General features: G+C 26.4%; 1 protein-coding gene across 1 annotated transcript in view; it reads right to left on the bottom strand.

Annotated features, from left to right (window-relative positions):
• LOC100211225 (26S proteasome non-ATPase regulatory subunit 12) overlaps positions 1–22,603 on the bottom strand; it is a 38,054-nt gene extending 15,451 nt beyond the window's left edge. The window contains exons 1-4 of the mRNA XM_065804211.1: positions 22,444–22,603; positions 6,229–6,288; positions 5,951–6,079; positions 98–205 (exon numbers count right to left, since the gene is read on the bottom strand). Of these exons, the coding sequence (XP_065660283.1) occupies positions 98–205; positions 5,951–6,079; positions 6,229–6,288; positions 22,444–22,551 (405 nt within the window). The 5' untranslated portion in view covers positions 22,552–22,603. The remainder of the gene's footprint in view (positions 1–97; positions 206–5,950; positions 6,080–6,228; positions 6,289–22,443) is intronic.
• Positions 22,604–22,935: the final 332 nt, after the last annotated feature.

Here is a 22,935-nt window from a genome sequence, read left to right as displayed (position 1 = left end):
TAAAAAATAAATAAAAATTAGGTAAAAAAAAATATAAAAAAACTAATAAAAACTAAGATCTTTTTTAAAAAAAATTTATAAAAATTTTTTTTTTTACCTTGCCAGCAGTCACTGTTCTTATAGTATCAATTAATTTTATACGCTCAACTTTGGAGTCTATTTGATCAACATATGTACATGCTTCTTGAACCATTTTTGTAACAGACTTTAAAAATAAATTATAGATATATAGTGACCGTAACTTTAAATACAGCAAATTAAAAATAAGATAATAATTAAAACATAACAAAAATAACATGAAACTAATAATTTAACTTAATTCATTATATATATATATATATATATATATATATATATATATATATATATATATATATATATATATATATATATATATATATATATATATATATATATATGTATATGTATGTATATATATATATGTATATATATATATATATATATATATATATATATATATATATGTATATGTATGTATATATATATATGTATATATATATATATATATATATACATATACACGCACACACACACACACACACGCATATATATATATATATATATATATATATATATATATATATATATATATATATATATATATATATATATATATATATATATATATATATATATACATATATATATATACATACACACAATTAAATGCGTGTTTAGATAAGCACTGTGAAGTTACACTAAAATAGCTACATTGACTGAGGGTTTGGGGGGGGGGGGGGCAAAAATATTTTCTTTATTTATTGTTTGTTTTTTCTCCATTTTCTGAGAAAGCTGTATGCTATAAAGATAAGCTAAACTAGTGAGCAAATGCTGATCTATATACACTATAGTAGATAATATTTTTCATATACTTGTTTTCATTACGACATTTAGACGCAAGTTGATTACCCTTGTTTAATAAATTTAATGGTGATGAAATTGTATATTTTTCCATTAAGCATAGATTGCACAATTTACCACCAATTTTAAAAGTTTCAGCCTGTTCTAGAATTTTCCACAAAAATGATTTAAAAACTTTTTTTTATATTATACTCTTATGAAAAGTTATTGGTAATGCCAAGAATCAAAGCTAATGCAAAATGCTAAATGTTTCTAAATATATAAGTATATGTTTTAAATAATAAAAAGTACACTAATTTTATTTAAAAATTTGCTTAAAATAAATTTAAGTACTTCAAAGAGATAAAAAAAATATTCCATGCACATATTGAAAAAATACCAAGACTAGCACATAAAGTATTTCTACAGTCGACAGTTCTACATCGACAGTTTACCTTTAGATGTCAAGTCTGTTTTTTTTAACTTCCTAATAAAACTTTTAAGTGCCTATTTTGCGAGGATCAAAAACTAATAAATACTATTTAATTTCAAATAAAAATTAAAAATCCAAATAAATTAAAAATTAAAATAAATTAAAAGTTTAAAATCCAAATAAATATGTTCTTCATTTGATGTGTAAAAGATTTGATCCAGATAGAGATAGGAAAATGTTACTAGCAGAAGACTTCATATATTTTTAATTTTCTAATTTAAAATACTTTCTGAATGATTCATTAATAGCTGCATCAAAAAAAATTTCAAAAGTTTTTTTTCCTGTTTTTTCAGTGTATTTACAAAATTAAATATGAGAATTGTTTGAAAATATTGTTTTTTAATTGAAGAAAGAAAGTTTTTTAATTAAAAGAAAATATTGTTTTTAAATTGAGATTTGCATAAAAAAGCCTATAACTTTTATATTTACCAAGCAGGCTCTTTAATGAGCTCTCCATTGTGTAGTACATAGACATACAGCCACACCAAGGTGAATTTTTCTGTAAATCTCTGTACTTTCCTTAGGGAAATTTAGCATTACTAAATGTTGATATTTACAAAATTTCCAAAGTTTAAAAAAGACATCAGTTTCCATTTCACATTTAAAGTTAGGTAAACAATGTTTTGTTGCTATGGATACATATCAAGTATTCATGACAACAAAAAATCTATTAACTTTGATTATCATTTTATATAATTAACTATTTAAAATTATTGAAGAAAAAATCTTCAACAATTTAAACAATTATTTGACAGACAAGGTAGTGGCTAATGGAAACAGTCCAATAAAATTGATAATCAATAACTAGCTGTTCAAGATATGTTAAGTCAGGAAACTTATCTAAATAAATTCTTTTTCTCACAAAATGACTTTAAGGGATCCCAAACCTCCATGTTGTGTTCATATTTTTTGTTTGTTTCCGTAAGAGATCGATTATCTAAACAAACTAAAAAGTCAATGACGTCATGTACTAAAACTCTTCGGAATTAAACACGCTTGAATAAATTATCAAGTCTGTAGATTGTGGCGTATATTTTGCAGACTTTTAGGCCTACAATAACACAGAGAAGGTGAGCTTTGACTAAAATAAAAAAGTTAGTTTGACTTAGTTTTCATTTATTCTTTTATTTTAATCAAAAAAATTTAGGCTAAACATTTTTTTTACTAATCTCTTTAATATGAACACAACATGTCTCAGAGGTTTGAGATCCCTTTAAGTAACAGAAACTTGACAAAGTTATACATTGTTAATGTACTTAGATATACTCAGGTAACATTTAGCATTTCCAGATGGAACAGGTAAATGGAATTGTGCATCTTTTAATCCGCATTGTGCTATTAGTTCTTTAATGTTATAAATAAGAATTCTAGATTAAAAAATGAGTTACACACACACAAAAAAAATTTTGTTTTTCAGATTTTAATATTTTCTTGTGTAAGGCAATTTCACGTATCATTTACTAAATAACTGTCTCCTTCACTCAATAATTGTTGAGTGAAGCAGACAGTTATTTAGTTAGAATGCTTGTTTGTTTTTTTTAGCATTTTCTGTTATAGATAATTGAAGGTATAAAGATTCAACAGGATAATCTTCCAACAACCCAGTTTTCACTGAATGTAAATTCACTTGTATGACTAATAGTACCAAACAAAATCGATTAAGGCAGAAAAAAGTAAAAACTGAGAAATTGTTTTTTTATACTTTTCATCTAACTTACTAAAGGACTAAACTTTTTTTAATATCAATGTCTGCCTATAATTTAAAGGAAGGGGGGTAAGGGTGAATTTTAGTTTTAAGGGGTGGATTTTGTTTTCACATTTCTGTATAATCACCTCTGAGTGCATATCCAGTATAATAAACATTTTATAAAAAAATTACAACTTTTTGCATTCAAATGCGTGCATTGGTGTTAAATATAATTAAATTTGTGAACCACACCTTGTGACCCATAAACAAACTAATGTGGTAATTGTTCTACCATTTTAATCTACTTTCCGATTTATTTAGTTTATTTTTCATTATTTTTATTTAGATTTTTCTATCTTATTTCCATTTAGCTATTTAGCTAAAACATCAAATACTATGATCAAATTTGATTGGCAAGAATTGCTAGGCAAACTTAATAATAAAAAATGTAAAGCCTTCAAAAACAGAAAGATAAAACTATTAAATTTGCAACTAAATATTTTTGACTATTGGAAGAAGAAAAAAACAAAAAAAAAACTTTGAGAACATAACAATCTTTGGTTGACAGTATAAAAAAAGAAAGTTATGCTGATTAAGCAATTTAAACAATATAATTTTGCTTGAATTGTTATTAAGATATCAAAAGCTTAAGATCATTGAATGCCAAAACAATGTTTGTAAACAATGTAATTTGTTTTTGTTTTGAGTAATAAAATTAAATAGAAAGTAAAAAATTATCATATTCATAAAATAGAGACAGGAAATATAAAAAATCAGAATCTGGTAGAAAAAAAGTAAAACTTACTGAAAGAAAGTTACAGTTAGGTAAACAATTAATTACAGTTAAAAACACTTAATAGATGGAAATATCATTTTTGTTAAAAAACTTTCATTTGATATGGATTATTCAAAATAATATGTTAACAAGTTTTATGGAGAAGTAAAAAGGTTTCAGAATTAAAAGCAAAATATAAAAATTAATATTGTATTTTATTAAAAAATTATTCCTCAAGATCGATTTTTTTTTTTAAAATATATATATCTTCTATAGTGTATTTAGATTAGCATTTGCTCACTAGTTTTGCTTATCTTTATAGCAATTAGTTTTTTTAGAAAAGGAAGAAAAAAAAGAAGAATGAAAGAAAAGATTGCTGCCCCATCGCAAACCTTCAGTCGATGTAGCAGCACTCCGCTGTGAGTCAGGCTATTTATCAGTCGATGTATGTACTGATACCCCTGGCAGCAGGCTATTTCATTGTGACGTCAGGGTGCTTATCTAAACAAGCAATTTAAGTTTTATATATATATTTTTAATAAACTACAATATTTTATATATATGAATATATATAAAATCATTAATTTATTTTAAGTACCTTGAGAATATATTACTTGTCTGAAAATGCTTCATAATTCTTTGTGAAGATTTTTGACTTTTTTATTTAAGTAAAACAGCAATGAAAAAGACTGTTTTATAATAAAATAATATAGTAACATATGAAAAAAATATGTATGCATAATAAAATAAAATAAAAAGATAAAACTATAATTATAATCTACTGACTTTATAACTTATTCAAGCGTGATTAATTCCAAAGAGTTTTAGTACATGAAGCCATTGTAGAATTTCTTTATGAAATCTATAAATTCTTTATAATTTTTGTTTTTCTTCATAAAATAGTAAATAAATTGTTTATAGTTATTTTCTTTTCTTATTTTCACAAAATTCAATTTAAAAATGTGAATAAAATATTTTTACAATTTATTATTATGTTTTAATCAAAAAAACTCAGCCTGAACATCTTTTTTAAACATTCTATTTAATGAACAAAGCTAAAGATATTTTACTGTTCATGTTCATTTTTTAATATTGTGCATTGTGTAAATTTAACTCATTTTTTTTTACATTTGCTTAATTTTTTGTTCCTGTTATTTTAAAATGGGAAAATTTAATTTCATAAGCAGCTGGGAATAGTGCATACAACATGGTGTCACAAGGCTGGCTAACACCCTGGCTAAAACCCTGAACCAATAGAAATAAGTAGTGATAATATGTTAAGTAAAAATATTTTTAATGTTAAAACAAAAAATAGTAACTTAAATTTTTATTATTTTTATTTTCAGATATCTGCAAATAGTTTTAAAATTTGAGATTAGTCTTAAGTTCAGAGAAAATTTTACACAAAAAGTTTTTTCAATAATGGTGAAGAGTTGTTTTATAGTAATCTTTTTGTATAAAATAAGAAATTGATTAAAGTAACTAGAATAACTACTTTACTTTTCTGTAGACTATAGAGATAATAGTGAATATAGATATATTGGAGATAATAGATATATTAGAGATAATAGATATATTGGAGATAATAGATATATTGGAGATAATAGATATATTAGAGATAATAGATATATTGGAGATAATAGATATATTGGAGATAATAGATATATTGGATATAATAGATATATAAGTTATATGGTATAACAAAGGTATAAAATTTTATGCTTCATAGTCTTTCTATTTATTCTAGCAATTAAGATGAAAATTATTCTGCATATAAAATTATTCTGCATATAAAGCCTTATTCAACCATTAGATCAGGGAATTATTTCCATCTTTAAGAAATATTATGTAAAGTTCACTTTTCAATTCATTTTTGATAAACTTGAAAAAGAACCAACCACAGTTACTGAAGTTTAGAAAAAATTTAATATTTTGGACTGTATAAACCATTCTGCTTTAGCAATTAAAATGGAAATTATTCTGCATAGGATGTTTAGTTTAAAATGAAAATATATTTTTATTTTGCCTATATTTGAATCTTTAAGAATTTCGAAAAATTATTATTGTTCATATCTTATTCTTACTATAACAATTTTAAATTCAATATACATTTCTATTAGTTTAAAAAAATTACTTGTTTTAGTTGTCCTCTTTTTTTTGTAAGATTGATGATTTGCTCATTTAAAAGTTCAAAATTATTATTAAAGAAGCAAATTTGAAGTATAGCCACTAGAATTCGACTTGTTGAAAACATATCAGCTGCCTTTAAAAAAATAGTACAGAAAAAACAATAATTAATAATAAAAAATGTAATAACTTATAAAAATGTATAACAAAATACTACAGTAAAATAAATACAAAACACTTTATTTATTATGTTTTTCCCAAAAATTTAAGACAAAAAAAGCTAACCGTTCTGGTGAGTTTTTCTAAAGCCATCAATGACTCTAAAGCTTCAAGCAAACTACCAGACTAAAATTTAAAAATGGAAAAAATTGTTGTTATCTTTTTAAGATGAACACAAATAAAATAAAAACGAATAAAATATAAACCATATTCGGTAAATTATTAACATAGGATTAAACTCTGGAAAGGTATGGATTTTGAATAAATATATATGTGTATATGTGTGCGTCCGTGTATGTGTATGTGTGTGTATGTGTGTGTGTGTGTAAAAATTCACCATTTAGTGAGGCTAGATAGAAAGACTGTTTTAGATCTGCAATTTTTTGAAGACCTAAAACGGTTTAAGATCGGCATAAAACTTTGAAACAGGGTTCAACAAACACGCTAACGGTTAATGTATTTTATTTATTTTTTACATTTACTTTTAATTATTTTGTTAGGACTTTTCAAAAATTGTTTGTTTTCCCATTTTTATAATAAGTATTTTGTTTAGAATTTAAATTCTATATTCTAAAACATTTATTTTTCTGTTTTTACTTTAATTTTTTCAGAACTTAAATAAAAACGTTCTTTTTTCCATTTTTATTTTTTAACTAATTTACTTATTATTTAAATAAAACATTCATTTTTATTTTTATTTAGAATTTAAATAAAATATTCTTTTTTATTTTAAAATGCCGCCTTAAATTTAATTGATATAATAAACGAAATTTGCAAAAAATTTAGGCAGTTAGACTGACCTTAATTCTGAGGGGTATAGGCTATATATACAGGGCTCAAATTAATGCAAAAAAATCTAATTGTGAAAAAAAATTGTTTGTTTTTTAAAAAAGAATTGTTCTAATTATAATACTACTATATTAAAACAATATTGCCATAAGACTTTAAACTTCATATTTGCGCAAGAACATGTCTATAGACCATACGAGTCTATAATCTTAACAAACCAAACAAAGAAAAATCACATTTGATACCACATTATTTATAATTTATTGTTTCTTGACCTAGCATACTATTAAAAATTTAAGTATAATTAACTTTTTCATTCAAACGATTTGCAAGTTGATGTTTTTATTCAATTTTTTCATTCAAATTATTTTGCAATAAAAAGTGAAAGAAAAAAATTTGGTTTAATAAATTGAGAAAAGTTGCTTAATAAAAAAAAAGAAAAAAATTTGGTTTAATGAATATTTCCTTAAGTTTAAGTATATGCTTAATTCATTTTTTTTGAGCAGAAGGAAAATAATTTATTTTTTTAATTTGAATTTTTTATAATTAATTTTTGGTTTAATGTTTGCAATAGAATGTTTCTACTTTGAAAACTATTTTCAAGAAACAAAAATTAATAAACTATATTCAGAATGGTTACGATTTAAATAAAACTTCCATTCTCACTTGCACTATATTCTAAATCAAATATTGTTACTGTAGTTAGATATACATTTAACTTTCAGGAGTGATCTTCATTATGCCACTGGTTATTACGGACGCTGCTGCAATTAAATTTATAAATATTGAGCATTAAAATTCTTTTAAACTTTTCCAATTTTTTTTTTAAATTTCATATTTTAATTGCAAAATTTTTTTAATACAGCAACATATGCAGAAATTTTTTGGGTATACCGGTCTATATAACATTGTTTGGAGGAATTTTTTTCTTTTTTCAGAAGACAAATTTAAAAGTATATATATAATATACCTCGCCCAAGTAATTTATTGATTTTTGAAATAAAAATATAAATAATTAACTCAAATAGTCATTAATGTTATGTAGATGGCTTAGACGCCAACGTCAATTCGCCACTAATTTTCATTTATATGCTTTATTCGCTAACTAACATAAAGAATAAAATCAAATTTATTTCCTTGTTCTTGCTTCTTCCGTGAGAACACTTTATTTGCGAGAGAAGCGTTATAACTATAACATTCAATAAATATACTTATATGCTTTTTTTAAATAGACTAAAAAGATTTATCAAATATTTAAGGATGGTCAAAAAAATGCTAAATTAAAAAAGAGAAGAAAAATAAACAAAATAAAAAATCGCAAAAAATTTTTTAAAGAAAAAACTAATTGCAAAGGTGTGAAATGCAATTGTGATTGCCGATCCCGATACGCTTAATTTGAGCCCTGATATATATATATATATATATATATATATATATATATATATATATATATATATATATATATATATATATGTATATATATGTATATATATGTATATATATGTATATATATGTATATATATGTATATATATATATATATATATATATATATATATATATATATATATATATATATATATGTATATATATATATATATATATATATATATATATATATATATATATATATATATATATATATGTATATATATGTGTATATATATATAATATACATATATAATATATATATATATATATATATATATATATATATATATGTATATATATATATATATATATATATATATATATATATATATATATATATATATATATATATATATATATGTGTGTGTGTATATATATATATAGTTAGTTAGTTAGTAGGAAACGCTGTAACTGGCAGAGCCAGTGAGTGTGTTATCAGGCACACTTTGACAGCCGAATTGATCGATTGCTGCTCATCCAGCAATCAATTGCTGCTTTAAAGCTGTTGACTGAAGGCGATTTAACAACTTCTTCTGGCAGAGAGTTCCATACATTCGCTACTCGATTAAAAAAGAAGTTTTCTCTGTGCTTATGTTTTGTCATTTCCTTGAAATATTTAAAGCAGTGACCTCTCGTATGATTATTAACTATTGGAAAACGATTGCATTTTTCTAATATATCAATATTATTCATAATTTTATACATTTGTATTAGATCTCCTCTTTGTCTCCTTTCCACTAGAGTAGTTAGGTTTAATTTTTCAAGTCTTTTTGTATAGGAAAGATTTCTGATTGATGATACTAGTTTAGTAGCTTTGTGCTGGATTTTTTCGATATAGTCACAATCAGATTTATAATATGAAGACCATACCGGAACTGCAAACTCTAGTAATGGGCGAATAAAAGTAACATAAAGCAAACGAAGTAATTTATAATCTAAACAGGCAAATGACTTTTTGATACGACCAAGCATTTGATTTGCTTTGTTAGAAGCATTCATCACTTGATTTTTCCATTTTAAATTTGCATTAAAAAGCACTCCAAGATCTCTTTCTGTATCTGACTCTTTCAGTTGAATACTGTTTAAATTATATAAATATTTTTTGTTATTATAACCATAATGCATAACTACACATTTTGGTATGTTAAATAAAAGAAGCCAAGTTTGAGACCATTTGTAGACAATATCTAGATCATTTTGAAGATTAGTAGCGCATTGTTCTGAAGATAACTGAGAAAGCACTTTTGTATCATCGGCATATAGTTTGGTTACATTATGCAATTTTTTTGGAAGGCCGTTAATGTATAAAGCATATAAAAGTGCTGCAATTACAGACCCTTGCGGTACACCACTAAAAATATGCATACTTGTATATACGTATATTAATATTTTATATGTAATAAAGTCAGAAATGATTTCACCTTGAACAACTCTTTGTCTTCTGTTTTCTAAAAAGGCTTTGATCCATTTAAGTATCAGACCATCAAAGCCGTATGCTTTTAGTTTGGTTAACAGTCTTTTGTGTGGAACGGTGTCAAAGGCTTTAGCAAAATCTAACAAAATTACATCAACTGGAATACCAACATTTAAGCTTGATGAAATGTAGTCTATGCTTTCTAAAAGGTTGGTGGTACATGATTTGTGTCTAACGAAACCATGTTGCGCTTTTGCTAGTAGATTATTTTTATACAGGTACTCTTCCATTTTAGCTCTAATTATACTTTCCATAATTTTACATGGAATAGAAGTCAATGAAACTGGACGATAGTTGCTGGGAAGAGTCTTATCACCTTTTTTGAATAGAGGTGTTACATTTGCTGATTTAAATTGAACTGGAAGCTGACTATTAGTTAAAGATGCCCTAATAATTAATGTTAGAGGAATAGCAAATGCTTCTGCACAGTTTTTTAGAAGAAATGGATGCATATTATCAGGACCACATGCTTTATTTTGATTAAGATTTTTAAGTTTATCTAATATCATTTCGTAGCTGATATCATTTGGTTCTAGATCAACAAACTTTGAATGATTCTCGTTAAATTCAACTGTGAAATGTGGAAGTTCCCCTTCTTCTTCAATTACGAAAACATCTTGGAAACATTTATTGAGTAGATTAGCTATCTCTCTAGGTTCTTGAGTTAGATCACCATTAGTTGTTTTTAATGCTCTGATTGATTCTTTGATTAGTTGTTGGCTGTTCAGGTATTTATACAGAAGCTTTGTTTTGGATCTTTTAACTAAAACATTTTCATATGCAAGATGAGCTATTTTAATTTATTTTTTCACTCACTTGCAAGTCAGTTTGTACTCTTTAGACAGAGTAAGATCTCTCCATTTACAAGCACAATTCAGGTATCTAAGATTTTGCTTTTTTTTAATTAGAGTTTTAAGATCATTTTTGATCCATGGAGCAATTTGCTTTTTTATTCGAGATACGTCAAGCACTGGAATGAATTGATTACATGATACATTTGAAAAGTGAATTAGATTGTCATACATTTCCTGAACAGATAAAGTTTCAAACATCATTACCCAATCAATATTTGTAATAAAGTCAGAAATTTTATTGGTGTTAGCCTTTTTGTAATTAAATTTTAAGTAACTGTGCGATAAGTTATTAACCATACTTTTAATAATAAAATCAAAAAAGATGACCAAATGACCTTTATTTATGTTACCAAGGACAGATCTTGGGTCAATAGCGCAGATGCTTCCCGACTGAGTTGTGAAGATTAGATCAAGAGTGTTAGTGGCAGAATTATTTGACATTTGAAATGTTGGAACATTTACATGTTGATACAGATAGGTTCTGGTAATAGTTTCACTAAAGTTATGCTCGATACCATTTTCATTTTTAATGTTTGTAATGTATCCATTTGACCATACAATTGACGGGAAATTAAAGTCTCCTGTAATAAGTAAGTCTTTGTATCCTTTTATATCAATATAGTCTTTAGTCTTTTTAAAAACCAAATCCAAGTCGCTCATGTCAACAAAATCGTTGGGTCTGTAGATACAACCAACTAAATATTTATTGTTTTTAAGGTACACTGTAGCCCAGATTTGTTCAATTTTACTTAAGTTAAAAACAGCATCGTTTAGCTCTAATGATTTAATAGTTTCAGTAATGTATAGACACACACCACCACCTCTGCGCCCATCATTTCTGTCTCTTCTATATAGATTATAGCCATTTAGAATTACAACCGAGATGCTTTTGAACCATGTTTCACTAACAGCTATGATTTGTGGACGGTAAGTACCTACTAATACCGTAAATTCATCAAAATTTTTTTCTAAAGAGGTTGTATTTAAATACATACATTTTAAAGCATTTAGTCCGTCTATAAATAATGGCTGAAAAGATTTTGTTGAGTTAGTATTGTTGAGATTTAATTTTTAACGATCTGAATTCCACGAATGTCATATCGAAAGGGCAAGTCTTCAGCAAGTGTACTGTTTGCTTCGTTTCTCTTCTTTCTTAAATCGTAATCAAGACTTCTTTGTGCTTCAGTTAAATCTGGACTTATGTAAATTGATTAGTAACCTTCTTTCTCTCTCAAATTTTTTGCTGCTAGAAGAAGTGGATTTCTTAACGAAACATCACTTAGTTCAACTATTATTGGACCTGGTTTAGTTATATCTTTAGATTATAGTCTTCTTGCATAAATGGTGAAACACTGCTTTTGCCAATTACATTAAATATCTCTTTGATTTTTTTGCTATCATCTGCTTTTTTATCTGTTAAAAATTCCTTTTCGGATTCAGGTATTCCATAGATAATTACGTTCTTTTTTCTTCTTTCTCTTTCATTTAACTCACTTATAGTTGCATTTGCTACAGCAAGCTGGTCAGCTGGTTTATATATATATATATATATATATATATATATATATATATATATATATATATATATATATATATATATATGTATATATAATATATATGCAGTTAATTCCCAGTAAGTCGAGCACCAGTTAACTTGAACTTTTGTTATCTCACTGTTTTATTTAATCCTTTGAATCCCCTAACATCAGTTAGAGGATTTCAAAGGATTAAATTTGAGTTAACCAGAGAATTTTCGTAGTTTCATTAAATGAAACTACTTCAATTGTCTGGTTAATTCGAATCTTGGATAACTCAAACTTTGTTAAGTCAAACCATTTTTTTATCCACTTACAACAAATTCCTTTGGTTAACTCAAACTTTTTGCATGGAAAAAAAAAGAAACCAAAATTATTTGATTAAATTTATTTCAGAATTTCATATATCAAACATAAATAATAGTAGCCTAGTATATTCAATATTTTTTTCTTGGATTTTGATCCTAATAGAATAAATCGTTATTAGAGGCAAAATAATGCTACCAATATTAATTAATTTTACAAAATAAATCATAAAAAAATACTGTTAAAGGGATCACCAAGTGGCTAGACAAGTTGTGTTCATAGATAACCATAAGAAAATAAGTCAAAAGTTAATAAAACTTTCAAAAATAAATTATTGAATAAGATATTAACAAAAGCATTTGTTGTTTTGCTGTTATACTTCCGGTTTAACGTTTCTTTAATTGTTTGAGTTAAATAAACAAGTATAATAAAAATAGTAATTAAGCGAAGCAAACTTTAAAATACACAAGATGAATATTTTTCTTAGAAAATAAGTATTCAACTTTTTTTATATACAACACTAAGTACAATATAATACAACATGGTTAAATTTTGAAATATTTATAAATCTGTATTTTTTTAATAAATTGAGGAAACCGTTTTAAAAATGATCTTATATATATTTTTAACTTATGTTTATAATAATTTATACTTCTAATTCAAGAAACCATTTTTAAAATGATCTAATATATATTTTTCAGATATATATATAAAATTGATATTAAAAACTTGAATTTTATATTTTTAACTGTCAAAGGAGAAACCCCTGCAATTTAAACTTGATTTGAAAGAAACTTTTTATTGACGTCAAATATAAGCGCATTAATCAGACTTGATTTAAAAAATTAAGATATTCAATGAGCCGAAACTTTCCTTTGCAAGAAACAAAATAGCATTAAAAATCAAGAAGTTTTTTTGTTGATATCTCATTCAATAATTTGTTTAGGAAAAGTTTAAACCAAAAAAACCAAAAAAGTTTTGAAAAAGCCCAAAAGTCAAAAAATTCTTTTAATTCTGCTTTAGAAGGTGGTGCATTTAACAAAACTTCAATATCCATGATAATGCAACATTATCAAAATTCAAAGATTTTAGAGATTTCCATCATTCTATTGGTGATACATATTTTAAAACAGATTATATATAGCTTTTATAAAATGGAGCAGATTTGGCTTTAAACTTGAATATTATTGGTAACAAGTTCTTAAATTCTTTATCTGCAAAGTTCATTGCAGCTTCATTTTCCTTTTCATAAAGATTAGATCTAAAATATCTAGGATCTAGCATTTTGCAAGGAAATGATCATCACTGACAGTCTGAAGATATATAGTTTCCAATTTTTTTTTTTTTTTTAATTGATAAAAATGATAAGATGTTTATCAGTTCTTTAAAAATTTAAACACTGCCACTTATTGGCAGTGTTGAAATTTTTTGATTTCCTTGCAACTTATCTAGAGCAACTCCAACTAGTTTTAATATTTCCAACAAATATTCAGCATTTCGCTTTATCTATACGTCACTTTCTTTTCTATTGACCATGGGATTAAAGTCTTTAATCCCATGGTCTATGTTATTTTTTCAAACATAGTCAAAACGATGCTCCAGTTATTAACATATTTTTCAAGTGAATCGCATACAGAATTCCAGCATGTTTAAGTAGTTTTGTTCCTCCGCCTCTATAATTTGCTCCATCTTGATAATTATTTCATATATATTTTATTATCTGTGTAATATGCTTGTTAACATTTACAATGTTAAGATCATTTGCTAAGAAATTTATGCATATGAGCAGCACATCCTTAAGTTATAATTATATATCCTTTAGATGTCAATACTTGTATTGATATCATATTAGCTGCATTGCCTGTCACAAAACTTTTTACTGTGCATCTAAATTTATGTGTTACAGATTTGTTAAATGACAATAAAAAATGTAATAACACTTCTAAATTTTTTTTTTATTAATTAGTAAATTAAACTTGTTTTGCGGTAATTTATTTTATTGAGGTAGTTTAAAAAAGTTAATATCCATAAATAAAATAAAAAAATAAAGATAATTTTATGACCTCATAATCATGATGGGCTATTGTGTTTAGCTGTTTTAATTTAAAAACAAGGCCGGGAACAGCTAATATTTGAATCAAAATGAAAATTAAATAGTAATCATGCATATTAAATGCTTATATTTTGATTCAAATAGTTATTGTTTAGATGATATATTATATTATATATAGAAAATAATTATTTGAATATATAAATAATATATTAGGTTATATATAAACAATAACTATTTGAATATATACATATATTATATTATATATATAGATATATATAGTTATTTTATTATATTATATATAGATATATATAGTTATTTTATTATATTATATATAGATATATATAATTATTATTATATATAGACAATAATTATTCAAATAGAAGACATTAGCATTTAATAGGTGTAATTACTACGATTTTAATTTTGCAAATACTACCCTATTTGTAAATATTGATCAAAAATTGTTTCTATTATGAACATTTAATAACTACTAAAATTAAAATTACTTAAATATAGTTACTAAATGTTTAAAATAGTTTAAATCATTCTCAATAAATATTTATAAATAAGGAAGTATTTGCAACTTGAACATTTAATAAAATGAGGAGGCTGAATAAGTGCGAATTTCATAACTGCGAATCTGAATAAGTGCGAAGCAGTTGCAAAGACTGGCATAAGTGCGAACTGGCACAAGCGCGAACTGGCATAAGTGCGCTGAAAGAATTTGCAAACATTGGCATAAGTGCGAACTGGCATATGTGCGAATCAATTGCAAAAACTGGCATAAGTGAGAACTGGCACAAGCGCGAAATTGGCATAAGTGCGCCGAAAGAATTTGCAAACATTGGCATAAGTGCGAATTGGCATAAGTGCGAACTGGCATAAGTGCGAATTGGCATAAGTGCGAACTTGCCAATTCGCCACTTATGCCAATTTGCACTTATGCCAATGTTTGCAAATTCTTTCGGCGCACTTATGTTAATTCGCGCTTTTTATATATGTATACATAACGATTGACGGATGACTTAAAAGATAGCAAATTATATAAATCAGGAAAGCAAGATGAAGGAAGAATATATATACATATATATATACATACATATATATATATATAAACACTCCTAGCATATATCTATATACATATTAAATACTATATAAACATATATATATCTTTTGCCACATTTAAAAATCAAATAGGCCAAATAAATAGCATACTGTAAATTTAATATAAATAAGAAAATAATTTTAAGAAGCATCTTTATGATTTTAACATCTTTATTATTCAAATATGTGCATTCACATTTACATGAAAGTATTTACATGATAGATATAATTCTATTTGTAAACACAACCCTGGTTTACTTTCCTTTTAAAAATTTAAAGTTGTTTAAAAAAAATTAGTTTGGTTTAAATTGATATTTTTTTGATTGGTTTCAACCATTTGGTTTAAACCTATCAACCCTGTCTATAATATGAATACAACTTGCTTCAGCACTTAGGGATCTCTTTAAAAAAAAGCAATTATGTTTTGGTATTAATAAATTTTTTAGTAAAAGATGCTTTTAAATGCAACTTTATTACCAAATGATAAGGAAGTCATTGTGCTAAACTTTTTTCAATGTAATCTTTATATACATATATATATATATATATATATATATATATATATATATATATATATATATATATATATATATATATATATATATATATATATATATATATATATATATATATATATTAGGGCTGTTCATGTGAACACAGGAAAAAAAAGATTTTCTCGGATTTGAATGCATAGTTGTTTATTTTGTGCCATTTGACATAGTAATTGACTATGGAAAAAATCTTTCCAATCAGATAATGTTTAGGGGGTGCTCAATGACCATAAAGTTTTACGAAAAACGTCAAAAACGTGTAAAAAGTTCCAAAGTTCCAAAAATTTCTAGAACCTGGTTAGTTAGATTTTTTCCACTGAAATATTGTCTGATTGCGTGCTATATAGATTAATTAAAGTGCAGCAGATTAACTGTCATCAGGGCACCAGACTAAAAAATGTCTGCTAGTGTTTAAAACAACTGTGTTTATATCATTTTGTTAAAATTTGTATTCATAATTTTAATACTATTATTTAACTCAATTTAGAATTTGTTCAAACAGAATAAAAAGGTTTACAAGTATAAATATTATTTTTATTTGGAATTTCAGTTTGACAACAAATGTATTAATATTTTGATAGTACCTAACCTTAGTAACCTATTACAGAAAACTAGCATGGTAGTCTGGTAGTGTATTGTTTGTTATTAAGTGCAGATAATAATTTCTAATTTGAAAATATTTATTTAATTTCTTTAGTAATAATTATTATAATATATTGCTGCAGCTGCATAAACCAACAACTGAATGATAAGTTTGTATAATATGGTATTGAGTTTTGATTTTCTCATAATATTTCAGTTATCATTGAAATGGCAGCATCATCTCGTGTTGCTATCTCTACACGACTTCAAACCAAAATCTTTTTAATTGGACAACCAGAGCCAAATCTTCCAGATAAAGTTCTTCCCTTAACATCTGATGTTTTAAAAACATTTTTTTATCATTTTAATTCAACCAAAAAGTCAGTGCCTGAAAGTCTTAAAACAACTGTTGATGAACTGATTATTATTTGGAATAAAGCCCGTATTCCGACACCATTTCATCCGAATGTAGTCTTAAAGTTGAAAACTTTAGTCCAGGAATTTAAATTAATAAAAAAAAAAAAATCCAGATTGTCAGATTCTCAGAAATCGAGAGAGAAATCATTTACAGACACCATTGGCCTACTTTTTGACATTGCCCACAAGGATGCTGAAACCATGATCAGAATTGAAGAAGATAAAGAATTTTTATTGGATCAGAGATGTCAGAGAAAAATGGTGATGTTTGGAGAGGACAAAGAACTTTCAAAATTAGAAGAAAGAAATGAAGCAAGGAAACAAGCAGAGAGAGAACGAAAGCTAAAAGAAGAGCAAAGACAATCTGGTGCGAGTGCAATAGTTCCTGTTATTGAACCTTTACATGACGAAAGTTATAGTGATGACAACGATAACGATGCTGTTGATAATGACAAAATGGTTGATAGAGATTTTGAGATAGAAATCCCTGTTTATTACAGACAACAAGTCAGTAAAGCAAGTTCTTCAGGGTCAGCTGAATCAAGTTTAGCAAGTACTCCAAAACGACAATGTATCTTAGATACAATTCTTGACTCGCCTGATGTTTCATCAACATTAGACAGAATTAATCTATCTGACACAAAATTTACTATACTAGCAGCAGCAATTGCAAGGGCTGGTGGACAGAACCTCGATGATGGATCATTGTCACGTTCTACAGTCCGTAGAAAACGAACCTATCATCGATCAAATATTGAAGCCACTGTTCGAACTGAATTCTGCGATTTGGACAAACCACCATTAATCATCCACTGGGATGGCAAACTGATGATAGATCGTACAAATTCTGCAGCCCCTAAAGCAAATGTTGACCGGCTATCTGTAGGTGTGACAGGTCACAATGTTGACAAAATACTTGGAATAGCAAAACTATCAGCTGGAACTGGAGAAGCCCAAGCAAAAGCAGTTATTCATCTGCTTAATTTCTGGGACATAATTGGTGATGTTATTGGAATGAGTTTTGATACTACAGCCTCAAACACTGGCTCCAAAAATGGTGCATGTGTAGTTCTAGAGAAACATATAGGTAGAAATTTGTTATATTTCGCTTGCAGACACCATGTTCATGAGATCATAGTAGCAGGAGTGTTTGGATCACTATTTGGACCATCATCTGGTCCCAACATACCTCTTTTCCAGAGATTTCAGCAATATTGGCCCAAAGTTAATCAAGGAAATTTTAAACCTCTGGATGACATTCGAATGAAAATACCCCTGGTGCAAGAACTACAAAATGAAGTGATTGCATTCCTCAAAGAAAACCTGCATGTTAAAATGCCAAGGGATGACTACAAAGAAATCATGGATCTCTGTCTGTTAATACTTGGAAAACTGCCTAATCAAGAAGAGAAAAATTATCATTTCAAGATCCCTGGTGCTTATCACATGGCTCGCTGGATGGCCAAGGTTATTTATTGTTTTAAGATTTATTTATTTCGTGAAGAGTTCAAGTTGACCACAAAAGAGGAAAAAAATCTCTGTGAATTTTGCTTATTTGCTAGTCTGGTTTATGTAAAATCTTGGATATCATGCACAAATGCCAGCGATGCTCCAGTTAATGACTTGTTTCTGTTTCAGCAACTTAAGCAGTTTGCAGTTGTGAATAAAACGATTTCCGAAGCAGCAGTCAAGAACTTTCAAAACCATTTGTGGTACCTTTCACCAGAATTGGTCCCAATAGCTTTGTTTTCAAACAAACTTCAAACGGAAGAGAAGCGAAAAATGATTTCCAACATGAAATTTTACGGTGAGAACTGGTCTGAAAGGTTGATCAAATTAAAGAACATTGAAAGTCTAGAGAAGAAATCTCTGGACATGCTGGTGACATCAGTTTCAGCAAGTGCGTTGTGGTCAATAAAGGTTGATATTGATTTTCTGTTCAACAACGATCCAGCTACCTGGAATGATTCCCCAGAATACCAAGAAGGAAAAAATTTAGTATATTCATTGAAAGTAGTAAATGATGCTGCCGAACGATCTGTGGCTTTAATGTCGATGTTTAATGAATCGATTACAAGGAATGAATCTGAAATGCAGAGGTTAATTCAGGTGGTTGAGGATCACAGAAAGCGAGTGCCAGATGCCAGAAAGTGTACTCTGAAGAGTTATAGTCCTCGTAATGTTATAGTTCGTGCATTAACATTGCACGAACTATAACATTACGATAATTAAATGTTAATTGCTCATATGTTTTTTTGTTTATAATTCGCATTTTAATCAATGACAAAGAGTCAAAAATCCTAGTGTTTTATTTTGGAAAAATTCTGATATAACAAAAACCGCAGAACTTTAGTCGTATTGCAGTATTTTATTTCATTAATTTCTCTGCTAATAAACCAGTCTGGATGTGGATTGTAATTTGTATTCAGAATTTAATATTTAGAGATAATTAAAACTGATCAAATCTGAAAAATCTAATTAACCGGGTTTTAGAAATTTGTGGAACTTTGTTACTTTTTCCATGTTTTTCACATTTTTCGTAAAAATTTATGGTCATTGAGCACCCCCTAAACATTATCTGATTGGAAAGATTTTTGCACAGTTAATTACTATGTCAAATGGCACAAAATAAACAACTATGCAATCAAATCTGAAAAAAAAAATTTTTTTGGACAGCCCTAATATATATATATATATACATATATATATATCTATACCTATATATATATATATATACATATATATATATACATATATATATATATATATATATATATATATATATATATATATGTATATATATATATATATATATATATATATATATATTAATGTGGTAGTGGTGTAGTAGTAAAGCACTCACTTCATAAGCGAGAAGTTCCGAGTTCGATGGTATAATTTAATGTGGTAGTGGTGTAGTGGTAAAGCACTCACTTCATAAGCGAGAGGTTCCGAGTTCGATCCCCACCACGCCCCTGGTAGTACCGCGCTCAACTTGTTTCTCCGCGCAGCGGCCTTGTTCGTCAAGGTTCGTGTTTCGGAGTTATAGAGTTGAGAGAGGGTTATAACCACTATTAAGTAGCCTCCTCATCTGTAGTGGCCTTCTCGGCCTTGAGGAGGTGAATAACAACAACAACAACAAAAATTATGTCAGTGTATTCTACAATTAGAGTGCTCAATGTTCTTAAAGAACAGAGCAATAAATTAGTAAAAACACTTATCTAATTTTTAGTTTTCTTCAACAGCTTGTTTCTCCATCAGTAGGCTCATCAGGAAGAATGCCTAAACATCAAAAATTTCAAATTATTGAAAAATTATTTCACAGGAAGTTGAGAATTGTTATAATTGATTGTGTAATAATTGTAGTGTTTTGCAACCAGGAAGTTACATCAACTACATTAGATAATTAAAAAATCATGAAAAGAATTCTTTAGAATTAGGATAATTTTAGACTGGTCATTTGTTTTTATAATTTTTTAAAAGAAACTTATTTTCATGAATGTATTTAGAAATTAATTCAGATTTTTTATTCATTCTTTTAGTCTCAACTTGACAAAATCAGAAAAAGTATTATACAAATTTTCAAAAACATCAGCTTCCAAATTGAAATTAACATTTAAAAATTGTGAATTTTCTTGATGTCACATGTAACCTCTCAGAAAATTCTTTTAGGCCTTATAAAAAACCCAAAACGTGAATTATTGTATATTAATATAAATTTAAATCCCCCTTAAATCTTAAAACAAGTTTCAAGTTCAATTAACAATAGACTAAATCAAAGCTCTTCTAATGAAAATATTTTTAACTCTTCCAAACGCGTGTATGAAGATGCTCTTAAAAAAAGCGGATTTAAAAATTTCGAGCTAAAATTTGAAACAAAAATTGCAAAAAATATTGGAAAAGCGTTTTAAAATTAGTTGACATATATTTCCCTCCCTCTAATAAATTGCACAAAATTTTTAACAGAAACACTATTAAGGTAAGCTATAGCTGTACAAAAAATATTGAAAGAATTATAAAAAGCCATAATTTTGCATCAATTAATAAAAGTTAATTTCCCAAAGGTAAAAAATACTGAAAATTGTAACTGCAAGCAAAAAATTGATTGCCCTATAAATGGCAAATGCTTATCAAAAAATATTATTTATAAATGAATTGTTTCCTCGCAAAGCAACCCTGATAAACAATATATTGGCTTAACTGAGGGCATATGGAAAAAACCTTATGCCAAACAATCTTTTAAACGTAAAAAATACTCAAAAGAGACTATACTATCAAAATATATTTGGCTACTGAAAGAAAAAAAATGTTAATTTTAAATTAAACTGGTCTATTCTAAAAACTGTGCCTGCCTATAATAACATTTCCAAAAAATGTATACTATGTTTACAAGAAAAATTTGAAATTATTACTCGTTTAGATCAAGAAAGTTTACTGAATAAAAAATCTGAATTAATTTTAGTCACATAATAATCTGATTTTATTTTCAATTTTTCAACCTTTTAATATATCAGAGAATGCTGTAGATACTCCTCTATTGCTCTTGATGCATCCTTTTAAATCTTTATTCACTTTTTAAGGCCACTTTTAGATACTTAATTGTATAAATTTTAAAAAGAATTTACCAAGTTATGACATTTTAACCTAAGAAAAACTAAAGTTTGGTCACAGTTTTTATAAGAAGTATTTGTAATCGAAACTTGATACTTAACACTCAATAACTTTTTGCAGAATGATTTGATTTCGGTAAAATTTTTTACCTATAAAACACAGTACTTTCCAATGATATATAGTAATCAAACGATTGACCAGTTAAAAAATATTATGTCATGTACCTCAATACAAATGTTAAACTTGATGATGCATTGACGTATACTATAAAAATATTGACATATTTTAAGAAAAATAGTTGCCCAAGTTAAGATCTTTGACAGATTCATGAGTTATTTAAACATCATACCAAATTCATACTGTTCAAGTTCTATGTATCATTCAAATTTACAGCAATTTAAAAATTATTTTATTTTATTTTTACATATTTTTTATTAAAAATATATAAAAAATTAGCTAAATTGTTAAAATTACACATTAAAATTCCAAAATAAAAAGTTGCAAAAATATGCAATAAACTTTATAAAGCAAAAACCCATTAAAAAATAATAAACAATCTGTATCAATAAGATATACCTTAGCTAACTCCATACACTCAGGGATTTGTTTATCACAAGTGTCACTATAACTCATATCCATTTTTACAATGTTCCCTTTCATGTCTGTAACTGTTTCAGCAGCCATCTTTATTGAAATTGGTTCAAAAAACTTAATTATATATTTACTAATATTTGAAACAATATTAATAAGAGTTAGAACAAACATTTTTTATGGATATAAACTTTTAGAACTTTACTTTAAAATACATTTTAAAAAAATATTAAATAATATACTATATCTATCAATCTATTTATCTATCTATCTGAATATATATTATCAAAATCAGAAAGCACTTTTCCGATGTTCACTTTTAAAACAAACAGGAGATCTTTACACCGTGAAAAGACTATTTTTAAAAATAATAAAGTATTCCGGATATTATTGTTTTTACGCTTGGAATACATTTCTTGACGGTTTTAACCCATCAAAACATGTGTTCCGAATATAAAAGCATTTTTTTTTCTTTTA

Source organism: Hydra vulgaris, chromosome 08 (genome assembly GCF_038396675.1).
Source record: "Hydra vulgaris chromosome 08, alternate assembly HydraT2T_AEP".
NCBI lineage: Eukaryota > Metazoa > Cnidaria > Hydrozoa > Anthoathecata > Hydridae > Hydra > Hydra vulgaris.
Note: the sequence above shows the minus strand (reverse complement) of the source record. Positions and strands in the feature narration are given on the sequence as shown.